Raw genomic sequence first — 15,245 nt, forward strand, 5'->3', positions numbered from 1 at the left:
CAAAATATCCTACCTTATTTACTATCCGTATTGCTCTCTTTTGCATGTTGTATATTGTCTGCAGGTTATCGTAATTTCCGGACTATAAGCCGCGACTGTTTTCCAAAATTTTGGACCCTGCGGCTTATAGTCAGGTGCGGCTAATATAAGATTTTTTTCGTGATTTTTGTGATGACTTGATCACTTTTACTCTTAACACTATTATATACAGTAAAAGTTTCAAAACAAACTGACAAATAACTTGTTTTCAAATCAGACGAGTAAAAACTGGTCAAATATTTAAAAAAAAAGATATTAAAAGTGAAGACAATTTGCAATTCTAGTAATGACACACGAATTTGATGCACAATTTGTCTTCGCGGGCCACATAGAATGATGTGGCGGGCCGTATCTGGCCCCCGGGCCTTGAGTTTGACACCTGTGCTTTAAACCCTTTCTCTTACTCTGCCATGTCACTCAGATTACACAAAGCAGTGGCGCTGTTTGGACCATCTGCATTGTATTAAAACCCAATCAATCAGCATTTAAATTCAATTCTTCTGACATTTTGCTCACCAAAAACAAGTTGTAATGAATGTGAACTTTTAATGCATTTTATTCAGAAGGTTGCTTTGAACCTTAAACGGCGGCGCGGCGTACTTATGGATTTTTACAGCCTCCGGCCTCCAGGGGGCGTTCTAGCAGGAAGCAAGAGCGAGACAGGCGAAGAAGAAGTGCTAGTTTGTGTTTACATTTCGCGCATCACGCAGAACGCGATCAAGACGGACATTACTGAAAGGAAGCCTTTATACACAAACCATCATCATGGGGGACAAAAGAAATGCATATGATGCCGCTTTTAAGCCAAAGGCAGTCGATGTTGCTGACATTATCTTGTGTCTACTCTGGAGCGTACTTATGGATTTTTACGGGCTCCGGTCTCCAGGGGGCGCTCTAGCAGGAAGCAAGAGCGAGACAGACGAAGAAGAGATAATACGCCGAAGAAGACGTGCCAGTTTGTGTTTTGATCGTCTCGCGCATCACGCACACACCCGCATTCACACAAAGACAGGAAGCTTTTATACATAAACCGTCATTATGGGGGACAAAAGAAATGCATATGATGCCGCTTTTAAGCTATACGTGTCGCTCGCTAGTTTAATGTAATTTAGCGCTTCGTGCATGAATAAGATTAGCATGGACAGACCCTCTTCACACTCAAAGAAATACATAAAACCGACGACGAAAGAGAGAGTGAGAAAGTGTGAGGCGAAGGATATCTAACGCTATTCCAATCGGACACTAAGGAGGAAGACTTCGATGGTTTCAGTGCACAGGAGGAGGATGAAGACGGCTCTTTTTTTATTTTTACTGGTATGTTTTTTTTAACCAGCCCTGTTAGGGCTGTGCTACCGTATTGCTGCTGTGTTACCGCCGCGTCTCAGTGACTTTGCTGTGTTACTTCCGTGTTGCTGCGGTATTACTGCCGCGTCACAGGCAGTGTTTGGAAAGAAATGTTAAGGTATGTTATTAAAGCTTTAAATAAACTTTCTGTGTCCAATCTTTCTTTGCTAATAACTCGCGTGCCCACTTCCGCGTTGCTGCGGTACTACTGCTGCGTCACAGGCAATGTTTAGAAAGACATGTTCAAGTATGTTATTAAAACGTTAAAAAGGCTTTCTATGTACTGTCTTTCTTTGTAAAAAACTCGTGTGCACGTGCGGCTTATAGTCCGGTGAGGCTTATGTAAGAAAAAAACTGAAATATCCCTGAATTTTAGCTGGTGCGGCTTATAATCCGGTGCGGTTTATAGTCCGGCAATTACGGTACTCCTGTAGGTGTTTCCCCATACTTCGACACAATAATTCAGATATGGTAAAAAGAGTGTACGGTACAGTGTTTGCAGTGATTTGTTGTTCAGAATGTCTCGTTTTACATAAAATCCCCACAGTACTTGCCAGCTTGAATCTGATATGCTTGATATGTGGTTTCAAGTTTAAGTTGTGGTTGATTATCACTCCTAAAAATGTATTCTCGAACACTCTTTCCAATTTAACACTATCGATCATTAATTCTACAGAAGTATTTGGGTGTTTATTTATTTTGCCAAAGACCATGAATTTGGTCTTTTTTAAATTTAAGGATAGTTTGTTTGCGTCGAACCACAACTTAAGCTTCCCCAATTCTGCTGTAACAGCCTCCGACAGGTGCTGGAGATCATTACCTATACAGAAGATGTTTATGTCATCAGCAAAAATGACATATTTCAGAATTTTTGAGACATTACGGATTTCGTTTATGTATAATATGAATAATGTTGGTCCTAATATCGACCCTTGCCGAGAGTATTTCATTTATGGTTATTTAGTATAGCGCAGGGGTGGGCAATTCATTTTTACAAGGGGCCACATGAAAAACCTGAGTTGTGTCAGAGGGCCACACCTACGATAACTTAAACCTGCTCAATTTTCTTCCATTGTAAAATGCACTAAATTATTTATTTTAAATAGCTGGTACTGGTAATTAGAAGAATACAATTATTCTGTTTATATTTATATTAAGGTATGTGAAATTGTGGTGTATAGGTCAAATAAAAAACAATCATTAATCAGTACAATTTATTCTTAACTTCTTAAACTTTTCCTCAAATGACAAAGCCGCTGCATCTCTGGGTGTGAAATTTGAACATAAGTCCTTGTTGGGCTTGCAGTTTTGCTAGCAATGCATCAGCCTCTGTTGCCCGCTGTTTATCAGACAGATGTATTTTTTCTCATGCTTGGTCGTGTAGTGACGACTCAAATTATATTCTTTAAACACAGCGACCTGTGTACCACAAATCAGGCACACGGCTTTACCTTTCATTTCTGTAAAGAAATACTTGGCAGTCCATGTCTTGTTGAAAACACGGCACTCCTTGTCAACTTTTCTTTTCTGAGGGTCAGCACACATTTCGAGGGCAGCATTACTTCGCACTGTTCACCTTCACGCACAGCTCACATACACGTACGCTACACGGAAGTGCAACGCCTTTCAAAATAAAAGCAAAACAGTTGTATTGCACGCACGACACAGATTTTTTTTTTTTTAATTAAGTTGTAATCAAATATAATTTACGATTGGCCTCATGCGGGCCGGACAGGGACGCACAAAGGGCCGGATGTGGCCCGCGGGCCGTATTTTGCCCAGGTCTGGTATAGCGGAACCGTTCCGCGCAGTTAGTTATGTAATGTGTGCCGTCAACTAGTGTTGTGTGACGTCAGAAGTTGAGCGTATTTCTGTCTGTTGCAGAACCACACACACGCACACCACACATACCCCGCACACTCTTCACACGCTTCATACAATAATCACACACACAAGAATCACATTCACACACCCAAAGACTCAGCCATGTACACTATACACACCTGCTCTCACATCCTTACGACCAAACGTGTGCCTATACCCTTTTGCCAGTTTGCCTGTATGCCCCTATGAGCCACAGTGGCTGCTACATTTTGCCAATAATTCAATAAAGCAATCAAAACTGAACCACGTCTTCCCTCCTGTGTTCTGACTGACACCTGGGGCGAAAAGAGTATATGACGTCATGATGGCGCCGCGGATGGCCGCCACGGTGAGTCGCTCTCTGTTTCTTTGTCTTATTTTGTGTGTTTTCTGTGTCCTCTGCTGTCCATCCCGGATCACTTTTACCAGAGAAGCGCTGTTAAACATCGGACAGTCTTCTTCTGGTATTTTCTCTCCTGTTCTTTCTGATTCAGACTGTTTGTCCGAGATTTTAGCCGGAGCGGCGGTGCTATACAAGCTAGCACGACGACGCGGAAAACAAGCCGGAGCCCTCGTAAAGCTGAGGCAGAGAGGGTTCCGTTCTGCCCTACCATCAATTCATCTGGCGAATGTACGCTCCCTGGCGAACAAGATGGACGAACTGCTGCTCCTCACTTAAAGGAACACGGACTTCAGCAGATCCGCTGCGCTGTGTTTTGTTGAAACATGGCTTAGCGGACGCACCACCCCCCCACCACGCCGTGGAGTTAGCTGGGTTTCGGCTAATGCGTGCAGATCGCAGCGCGGAGCTCTCCGGAAAATTAAAGGGAGGTGGTCTCTGTTCCTACATTAATGAACGTTGGTGTACTGATGTCACGGTGTTGAAAGAGTCTTGCAGCCGTCTCCTAGAAACACTTTTCATAAACTGCCGACCGTTCTATTCACCACGGGAGTTCTCCTCAATCGTCATGGCGGCTGTTTACATTCCACCACACGCACGTGCGAGTGAAGCCACACAGATGCTGGCTGACCAGGTGACAGACATGGAGAAACCTCTACCAAATTCACTTATTCTGGGTGATCTTAACAGGGCGAACCTTGCACACAAACTACCTAGATACAGACAGCACATAACGTGTCCCACCAGAGGGGCACAAACACTGGACCACTGCTACACCGTAATTAAGGATGCATGCCACTCTGTGGCTCATGCAGCTTTAGGGCTCTCAGACCACTGTCTAGTTCATCTGATCCCAGCCTACAGGCAGAAACTAAAAACTTCTATGCCTGTGGTGAGGACTGTGAGGAAGTGGACAGTGGAGTCAAGGCAGGACCTCCAAGCCTGCTTTGACTGCACCGATTGGGGAGTTTTTGAAGCTGCAATTTCAGACCTGAATGAACTGACACTGTCACATCATACGACAGATTTTGTGAGGATCTGTGTGTGCAGACTAAGACCTTCTGCACGTACAGCAACGACGAACCTTGGTTTACACCGGACCTCAGGAGGCTGCGCAAAGTCAAGGAGGAGGCCTACAGGAGCGGCGACCGGGACCTGTTCAAGCAGACCAGAAACACACTGAACCGAGAGGTCAGGAAAGCCAGGAGGTGTTACGGGGAGAGCCTGGAGAGACACCTCTCTGCCAATCCTGATCCCTCAACAGTGTAGAAAGGTCTGCAGAGCATCACGGGATTCAAGAAACAAACCCCCCGTCCCGTGGAGAGCCCAAGGATAGCTAACCAGCTAAACAGGTTCTACTGCAGGTTTGATCAGTCCTCCCACACAACAGGACCTCCTGCAGCACAATCTACAAACTCACCTCCCCCCACAACCGCTCTGTCCACACCTCCATCACCATTGTCACCTAGTCTCTCTCTTGCAGAGGCCGCGCCCGCACTCCAGATCCGTGAGGAGGAAGTGCGCCAGATGTTCCGGAGACAAAAGATCAGGAAGGCACTGGGCCCAGACGGCGTGTCACCTTCCTGCTTGAAAGTCTGTGCTGAGCAGCTGGCACCCACCTTTGCACAGATCTTCAACCGTTCCCTGGAGCTGTGTGAGGTCTCCTCGTGCTTCAAGAGCTCCACCATCGTTCCAGTGGCCAAGAAGCCCGCAATCACAGATTTGAATGACGATAGACCTGTCGCTCTGACATCTGTGGTCATGAAATCTTTCGAGAGGGTAGTGCTGAACCACCTGAAGGATGTCACGGGCCCCCTGCTTGACCCCCTCCAGTTTGCCTACCAGGCAAACAGGTCTGTGGATGATGTGGTCAACATGGGACTGCACTACATCCTGCACCACCTGGACACCCCACGAACGTACACCAGGATCCTGTTTGTGGACTTCAGCTCGGCGTTCAACACCATTGCTCCTGACATCCTCCAACAGAAGCTCATCCAGCTCGCGGTGCCTGCCTCCACCTGTCAGTGGATCACCAGCTTCCTGACCAACAGGAGACAGCGTGTGAGGCTGGGGAGCATCGCATCTGACACCCGGACCACCAATACTGGCGCCTCTCAGGGATGCGTCCTCTCCCCACTGCTCTTCTCTCTCTACACCAACGATTTCTCCTCAGTTGACTCTACTGTGAAGCTCCTGCAAACGACACCACTCTCATCGGACTGATCGGACGGTGATGAGACTGCGTACAGACAGGAGGTGGAGTGGCTGGTCCACTGGTGCAGCCAAAACCACCTGGAGCCCACTCAAGACCGTGGAGATGACAGTGGACTTCAGGTGAGACCCTTCACCACTTTTACCCCTCACTATCCGCAGTAATACTATTCTCTACACAGACCCCTTCAAGTTCCTTGGAACCACAATCTCTCGGGACCTGAAATGGACCGGCCACATAGACTCTGTCCGGAAGAAGGCCCAGCAGAGGCTGTACTTCCTGAGAGAGCTCAAGAAGTTCAACCTGCCTCGGGAGCTGCTGAAGACCTTCTACACTGCCATCATCCAGTCTATCCTCTGCACCTCCATAACTGTCTGGTTTGGATCGGCCACCAAACAAGACAAGCACAGACTCCAATGGACAATCAGGACTGCAGAAAAGATAATTGGAATCAACCTCCCATCTATCCAAGACTTGTACCTGTCCAGGACCAGGAAACATGCAAGTAACATCTCTACAGACCCTTCTCAACCAGGTTGCAGTCTGTTTGAACTACTCCCCTCCGGACGGCGTTATAGAGCTCTGTACGCCAAAACCAGCAGACACAGAGACAGCTTCTTCCCCCACGCTGTTGCTCTGATGAACTCACACCACTCTTAAGAGTCTCAGAGTCATTGCTGTGCAATAACATCCTGCTCTCCACACCTTTTTTGAATTGTCTACACTGTTTGTACTATGTGTCCTCTCTGCATCCATTGCAGCCTGGTCATCCTGGAAGAGGGACCCTCCCATCTGTGGTCTCTTCTCAAGGTTTCTCATTTCCCCTAGCTGGAGTTTTGAGTTTTTCCTTGCCCTCCTGGGAGTTTAAGATCAGGGGCTGTTTGAGAATATTTGTCATTTTTCACATGTCCTGAGTGTTGTTAGTCACTTAAATGTTGAACAGTCATTTTTCACATGTCCTGAGTGTTGTTAGTCACCTAAATGTTGAACAGAGGCTGTGATGTACCTAAGTCAAATTCCTTGTTTGGCACGCTCAAACATGTCGAATAAAAACTCTTGAATCTTGAATAACCATCCAAGCCAACCCCCTATACCAGACATGCGCAAACTACGGCCCGCGGGCCACATCCGGCCCATGGAGCTGTTTAATCCGGCCCGCCAAACCTGAATAAATTTTATTATTGAACCAATAGATGGGGAAGCACCCGCCCGCGCATTTACTCCCGGAAGCCGTGTCAGAAAGCTCAGTGCACACTCACAAGTGCGTGTGCGTACTAAGTAGTACGGCGCACTCTATTTCAATCAGTGCCGAATTTCGAGTGTGGGCTGTGACGTCAGCATTCTCGTAATTCGCACGCTGAGCTTTCAGATACACTTTTACGCTAATGCCACCCACAAACCTTCCCCTGGAATCCTTCCATTAAAATGACTGGCCTGAGGAAAACAAAGGTGGACAATTTGGCTCGACCTGCGTGTGTGAGCAGACGTTCAGCCACATGAACGTCAACAAAGCCCGTCACAGCTCTAGGTTAACGGACCGACACCTCGGCTCTATCCTAAGAATTAGCACAACAAATTTTACTCCAGACCATGATGCACTAGCAAAAAGGGGAGACCAACAATACTATTGATTTCTTTATTACTTAATTTAGAAGTATTCTTTCACTAATTCTTCAAGATGATGTATTTGGTCAGAATGTTTGCCGTTTGATGTGATTTCGCCTCAATAGATAAACATATTTCATAAATCTGACCTGCAGGCGCTGAATTGATGGAAACTATTATTCATAATAACAGTGTCGTATTTAATGAGAATCACTGATAGTAGTTTTTGGGTGAAATATTTTTTTAATGCTGTTAATAAATGCATTTGTTTTCAAAAAGCTTTCTTTGAATATCCATGCTTTACTACCTACTAAAAGTACAAACCTTTTATGCAATCACCTTTACATCTCATTTCTATTACTTCACACAAACACTACATCCATCTGCTCCTGGTTCGGCCCCCCGGTCAAAATTTAGAACCAAATTCGCCCCGCCAGTCAAAAGGTTTGCCCATCCCTGCCCTATACAGTCCTCAGGCTCCCCAACAATAGCGGTAGCAGTTTGCATTTTGTTGCAATGTTTTTCCTTATTCAGATTTGTTTCAAGACTACAGTTACAGTTAGACTTCACTTCGATGGTTAATGCAGTTATTGCGATTTTGTTGTTTTATCACAGTAGATTGGTTTATTTACATTTCAAAATCCAGAAGCCATTCATTTACAAATGTGATTGCACGTTAGTTTACACATTTAAATGTTCATAGACCGTTTTTGCATGATTTGAATGAGGCAAAATAACGTGCTTTTTCTCTCGGTTATATTGTTCTGTTTCAAGATGGCGGCGTGCACACGCAGCGACCACTCTCTGTCCCGTCAGTACGGTGATTTGTTCGTTTAATGAGTGTTCGTCCGACAGTCTTATGTGTTCGTCTCGTCGTGCTATATCGTGCTACAAGTACAGCAGGCAGGTTCTGCTCGACATCAGCAGAAGTGGGTTTTGTGGCGTTCTGGACTTTGAAGCGGCGACATTAAAGGCGCTCAGACTGCTACTTCCTGAAACCTCGCCCGCTATTCCTCCCCCGGTTGGGAGCTGTCGGAAACGGTGTGCGAGGAGGCAGAAGCGGGGCAAGCGCGGAGGCGTCCGGGGCAAGCGCGGAGGCGTCCGGGCCAGGCTGGCGGCCAACCCAGCTAGACCGGCGGTGCCTTCCATTCTTCTGGCGAATGTTCGATCGCTGGACAACAAAATGGATTACGTTCGCCTGCTGAGGACTACGAACCGGACGGTGCGGAACTACTGTGTGCTCGTGTTCACCGAGACCTAGTTGACTGACAACATTCCGGACTCTGCCGTGCATCTGGAGCGGCTAGCGTGCTATCGGGCGGACCGTGCCATTGTGAGAGGGGGAAAGTCGCGAGGAGGTGGAATATGCGTCTACATCCGAGAAGAATGGTGCCGGGACTCTGGTGGTATGTAAGCACTGCTCGCCACTTGCGGAGTTTGTGATCATCAAGTGCTGTCCTTTTTACCTGCCGAGGGAATTTACCGCGATTCTGCTAGTCGCGGTGTACATCCCGCCTTCCAACATCGAAGGCGACAGGATCGCGGCGCTTGGTGAACTTTACCAGGCTGTCAGTGAACAACAGACAGCGCACCCTGACGGTTTCACCATCTTTGCTGGGGACTTTAATCATGCCAACCTGAAGTCTGTTTTCCAGAGGCTTCACCAGCATGTTACTTTTCCGAGACGTGGAGACAGCTTCCTGGACTTAGTCTACTCTGCGCATAAGGGAGCTTTCAAAGCCACCCCCCTCCCCCATCTTGGGCTTTCTGACCATCTCACCGTTTTGCTTTTGCCCGCATACAGACAATTGGTAAAGGCATCCAGGCCGGTTCGGAGGCGGGTTCGGGTGTGGCCTGAGGGTGCCTCCGATGCACTTCGTGACTGCTTCGACACCACTGACTGGGACTTGTTTAAGCAGGCGGCCACCTATAACGATCAGACGGACATAGAGGAGGAGTATACTGACTCTGTTTCTTCTTACATCACGAAGTGCATTGATGATGTGACTTGCTCAAAATCTGTCGTCACTCGCGCGAACTGGAAGCCGTGGCTGACAGGGGCTGTCCTCAGACTGCTAAGGGCCAGGGACAAGGCTTTCAGAGCGGGGGATGAGGCTGGTTTGAGGACAGCGAGGGCCGACCTGTCCCGAGGCATCAAAGAAGCGAAAAAGGCGTTCTCGTGCAAGGTCTCCACCCACTTCAAGGACAGCAAGGACGCACGTAGCCTTTGGCAGGGCATTCAGACCATCACGGACTACAAGCCCGCGCCGAGGAGCTGTGAGGGCGACGTCCGTCTGCTGAACGATCTAAACCGCTTCTTTGCTCGCTTCGACGCCCAGAACAGCACTTGCCCGCTGAAGACAACTCCCCCCCCACACAAGAAGCCCCTGCGCCTCTCTGCCAACGGAGTGAGGAGGGCGCTTGCCGTTATTGACACCCGTAAGGCGGCGGGCCCTGACAACATCCCGGGTCGAGCGCTGAAGGACTGCGCTGGGGAGCTGTCGGGTGTCTTCACGGACATCTTTAACGTTTCCCTGCAGCAGGCCATCGTCCCCTCGTGTTTCAAGGCTGCCACCATCGTTCCTGTGCCGAAGAAACCTGTACCGTCCTGCTTCAATGAATACCGCCCCGTGGCACTGACGCCCATCATCATGAAGTGCTTTGAGCGGCTTGTCATGGAACACATCAAATCCGTTCTCCCCCCCACCATTGACCCTTTCCAGTTTGCGTACCGTGCCAAACAGTCCACTGAGGATGCCATCTGCTCTGCCCTCCACTCGGCCCTCACCCACCTGGAGAGAAAGGACTCATATGTGAGGTTGCTGTTTGTGGACTTCAGCTCTGCCTTCAACACCATTGTGCCGCAGCGACTCATCTGCAAACTCGACGAGCTGGGCCTCAGTACCTCCCTCTGCAACTGGCTACTGGACTTCCTCTGTCAGAGGCCTCAGGTGGTGCATGTTGGCGACAAAATCTCCGCCAGCATCATGCTGAGCATGGGGGCCCCCCAGGGCTGCGTGCTCAGTCCATTGCTCTTCACCCTGCTAACGCATGACTGCACTGTGACCTACAGTGACAACCGCATGGTGAAGTTTGCTGACGACACGACTCTGGTGGGTCTCATCACGAAGGGCGACGAGACTCGGTACAGGTCGGAAGTTGACCTTCTGACCACGTGGTGCAGGGACAACAACCTCCTGCTGAACGTAGACAAGACCAAGGTAATCGTTGTTGACTTCCGGAAGGGTCACACAAAACACCTGCCGCTGATCATCGACGGTGCTGTGGTGGAGAGGGTGAGCTGCACCAAGTTCCTGGGGGTGCACATCAGTGAGGACCTCTCCTGGTCAGCAAACACCGCGTCACTGGCAAAGAAAGCTCAGCGCTGCCTGTACTTCCTGCGGAAGCTCAGGCGTGGATGTGCTCCTTAGGCAGTCCTGTCTACCTTCTACCGTGGCACCATTGAGAGCGTCCTCACCAGTTGCATCGCTGTCTGGGGTGGTAGCTGCACTGAACAGAACTTGAAGGCCCTGCAGCGCATAGTGAATACGGCTGGTAAGATTATTGGTGCTTCGCTCCCCTCCCTGAAGGACATTTACACATCCCATCTTGCCCGCAAGGCAACCACGATTGCGAGTGATGTGAGTCACCCAGCTCACTCTTTGTTTGACCTTCTGCCCTCTGGGAAGAGGTACAGGAGCCTGCGCTCCTGCACCACCAGACTCGCCAACAGCTTCTTTCTCCAGGCTGTTAGTACCCTGAACTCGCTACCCCCTTCTGCGTAGCGTGCGGCACTGCTGCACTATTTTCTGGAATGTCTGCTGTACGCTCACTTGCTCCTTTTTCTGCTCCTCTTATTTATTTATTCGTTGTGTTATTTATTCATTATTTATCCAGCACACTGTTGTTTACTTGTTTACTTGATTGTCTATTGTGGGCCGTGTCTCGTCACCGTGGGATAGCGGGGAACGAAATTTCGGTTTCTTTGTGTGTCTTTGGCATGTGGAGAAATTGACAATAAAGCTTTGATAATCATTTGTTTCATTGTAATCATTTTCTGTATAAAATTACATTTGATGTTCAAAAAGTATTTTTTCAAACTTGAGTCTTGAAAAAGAGGGGGTCGTCTTATATTCAGGCCAATACAGTATGTCTAAATTCTTTGCCCTCCAGTGATTAACTCATAGGATGCAATAACCTAAGCTGATAGTGTGAGCATTTTGAAGCCTCAGAGAGACATTGCTTTACAATTGTACCCCCCCCCCCACATCACCAGGGGGCGCCCTACTATTTAGGCATCTTGAAGCCTCAGAGAGACATCGCTTTGCAATTGTACCACCAAAGTCTTCAGCAAAGGTGCAAGCAAACTGGCATCACAAACGATGTCTCGTCCGCTGGGAAAAACAAAAGTGTCAATGTTTAGCGGCCTACCTTTGGTGTAGACAAAGAGTGTCCAGCAGAACTTGAAGACGTCGGCAGAGTGACAGGGCAACCGGCGATGCTTCCGGCCGCGGGGCTGGCGCGGGAGAGGAGGTGGCGCCTCGGAGCCATGCGGGCTGCGAAACATGGCGGCAAAGATGGGCTGGAACTTGCGGAAGATGACAGTGGAAACCTCAAAGTTGCGCTCCAGGCGCTCCATCCGCACACGGAAGTTCTCGCACAGGTTGGACATGTCGGACCACTTGCGCATCTTGGAGAAGAACTCGATCAGGCTGCAGGACGTACCGGCGAGTCAAGGCCATTCGTGAGAAGAAAAGCCCAACTTTAAAACAGCTACACGTGTTTTCTTTTTAATCAGAAGCACAAAATGCTTTGGTAATATCATGGTTTGTCCATAATCAGATATCTATTGTCATAATAAAAAAATAAAGAAAGAAAGAGTGATTTTAGGCTGTGATTGTTTGAACTTTTTGAAGTGTGTGGGGTTTTTTTTGCACCTGAGTTTGGCAGTGCGCAGTATCCTGGTGAGCGACACACAGTTTCCCTCCATCAGGCCTTTGCCCACCGTGGGTGTGCTTCCTTTCCTGCAAGCAGCATACAGCGAGCAGGCCAGCCAGTGCACTACCTCACCCTGTACACACACGTACACCCAACAACAACACGTCACTTTCCATCACTTTCACACAAGTACAAGAAACAATGCAGTACTGTCCTGTTCAAGCGCAGCCGGCCATTTTGGTCAGGAATGGGCCGGCAATGTGGGTTTCTTATTAAATTTACTAAAACAACACCCGCTCATATCGCTCAGAACATGACGGCTTCTTGCCACATTGGGGAGGTTCTTATTTTAACAACTCAAAGAAAAGGTGTGTAGTTACCTAGCTCTACATATTTTGCTATTGATTATGTATTTGTGTTCTTGCTTATTATGGCCGGTGACCAGCTCAGGGTGTGCCCTGCTTGTCAGCTGAGATAGTATGCTGCAGCACACACACGCGAGGAGAAGCAGTTTGGAAAATGAATGAATGATCTGGTGTTGCCTTCGGTGAGATCCCAGCTTTGACCATTCAACACCTACACGGCGAGCTTGTCTGTTGAATTCAGGGGTCATTGACATGTTGCCCAGGAGCATCGGCCAGCCTCCGACGACCACATGACTAGCTCGCGAGGCTGTTCTAAGGATAGTGCACCAGCGGTGGGACCAGAGGCGATTGCTCTAAGGGTGTATTCAGACCAGAAAAGTCCTTTAGTTTGGACCAAAAGCGGATTGGTTTTTTTTTCGTTTAGTGCGATTCCTATTCAGACTGTACATTTTGCGAGCGAAGTATATTTTGAAAACACATCCAAGCTTGTGAAGATCTGTGCTCCCATTGGACAGCGATGACCAGGGCGGCACACAGAGCACAGACCCGGAAATGGAGGAAAACATGCGAGTCCTCTGCGCTGCGTTGGTTTGGATGTATTCACACCTGAAGCGAACCGCACTAGTTTGTTCGGAAGCAAACTGAGACCACTTCAAAAAGTGGGTCTCGGTCCGTTTCTTTAATCCACACCAGGATTCGTTTGCGTGTATTCACACCTGCATAAAGGGTCCAGACCAAAGTCACAATCGAACCCTGGTCCGTTTAAAGTAGACCAAACAGTTAGGTCTGAATACGCCCCAAGACTGTAAGGGAAGCTCAGCTTCCCCTAAAATGTCAAAAAATAAGCGATCACATATATACTGTTGTGTGTCATTGACTAAATATGCACTACAACACATTCAACTTATGTTTCTGTCCCTTCCGAGCAGCAGGTAAATAAACCGACACATTTTATGATGTAGGCCGAAATTGAGCTTTCCCTCCTTGAAAGACCAGCATCCGCCACTGGTTGGGACCAAGTGATTTTTTGGGGAATGTTGCAGAAGTGATCACTTAAAGATGTGAACACTGGAAGAGATTTATAAAGGAAAGTAGTGTTGCATATTGATTTGAGAAAAACCTAAGATTGTCTTCAAATAAATGAGGACTAATGATCAATAACAAACTAGTATGTTTGTGACTATGTTACATTCGTATAAGTAATTTTCAATAACAGACTAGTATGTTTGTGACTATGTTACATTCGTATAAGTAATTTGTGCAACAGTTTTATTTCACGAGCGTGTATAACACAGTTACGTATTCCTTCACAGTACACATTAGTCAGTACCCAATAAGTATTGTTTTTGGATTCTTTGGTGGTGTTTTTGTACCCAAGAACACTCAGTTTCAAAAAGGTCGGTGACGTCGGAGCTGGCTGCCTTCAAGGACCGTCTGTAAACACAACAAATCCCAAACACTCTTCATAGTCTATGTAGATAGAATCACCGTGCAATCACCAATATTATCGCAAGAAGTTATCGTTGAGTTGGAAATGACTACAATTGCTTGTTCATGATTAAAAGGCAATGTGCGAACGTCCGATGGACCGCGAACATTTAGAGTGCTTAAACTCCGACGTCCGTAGGTCGTCGTTGTTTGTTTGTTTGGTGAGGCAGAAACAGTCTTTTCAAGTAGCCCCCTGCTGCTCACCTCCAGCGTGTATGTGTTCCAGATAGTCGTGAAGTTATCCATGGCTTCGGTGGCCGTGCGCTCGTCCATGTTGAGCTCCTGACACAGCGTTTCCAAACTCCTCCGCGCGACGCTCTCCTCCATTCGGCCCGACTCCGAATCGGACGACTCGTCGCCGCGCATCGTGGCCGACAGTGCAGCTATCGCTATTTTCACACTTGTGGGGGCCGCAGCTGGGAGGTGGTAATACTTTTTTTTAAGGGGGGGGGGGTGTTAAGAAAAACGGACCCACAAATGAAAGCAAAACAAAAACACGACGCTCCTCCAGCAGCCGAGACGATGACCTAGCTCCACTTCCGCTAAACAGTGGCGCCAAAACTGCCGAGCGAGTCCCAATAGGAGGTGAGGGGCGTGTCGGTCACGTGAGGTAGTCACCCAACCAGTGCTGCCTTCTGAAGCATTTCAATAAACCGCTAACAAGGAATCACTGTCACTGTTGGATAGAAATTCACGAATGGATTTTTTCCCAAAGACATTATACTTAGAAGATCTATTTTTACGTTTGTCATATTTACTGTCACTGACGTAAACAATTCCTCCACCCCTCCTCTTCAAGTTACTGTTCTTTCACTTCCGGAATGTTACAAAACAAACATGTATTCATGCGACGACAAAAAAAAATATATTAATCAAAGAATGCGTTTTTAAACTCTGTTTGGAGAATTTGTTTTTATATCATGTTTACGGCGGGTGGTCTAAATGCAGCTCCGTTTGACCGTAATTACTGACTTACCGAATGTTAATA

General features: G+C 47.7%; 1 protein-coding gene across 2 annotated transcripts in view; it reads right to left on the minus strand.

Moving 5' to 3' along the window:
* rbl1 (retinoblastoma-like 1 (p107)) overlaps positions 1-14,809 on the minus strand; it is a 31,574-nt gene extending 16,765 nt beyond the window's left edge. For both annotated transcript variants that reach the window (XM_049734243.2, XM_049734242.2), the window contains exons 1-3: positions 14,462-14,809; positions 12,404-12,537; positions 11,898-12,178 (exon numbers count right to left, since the gene is read on the minus strand). In XM_049734243.2, the coding sequence (XP_049590200.1) occupies positions 11,898-12,178; positions 12,404-12,537; positions 14,462-14,623 (577 nt within the window). In that variant the 5' untranslated portion in view covers positions 14,624-14,809. The remainder of the gene's footprint in view (positions 1-11,897; positions 12,179-12,403; positions 12,538-14,461) is intronic.
* Between the last annotated feature and the right edge of the window lie 436 nt (positions 14,810-15,245).

The sequence above is a fragment of the Syngnathus scovelli genome, chromosome 11, assembly GCF_024217435.2.
Source record: "Syngnathus scovelli strain Florida chromosome 11, RoL_Ssco_1.2, whole genome shotgun sequence".
Lineage (NCBI taxonomy): Eukaryota > Metazoa > Chordata > Actinopteri > Syngnathiformes > Syngnathidae > Syngnathus > Syngnathus scovelli.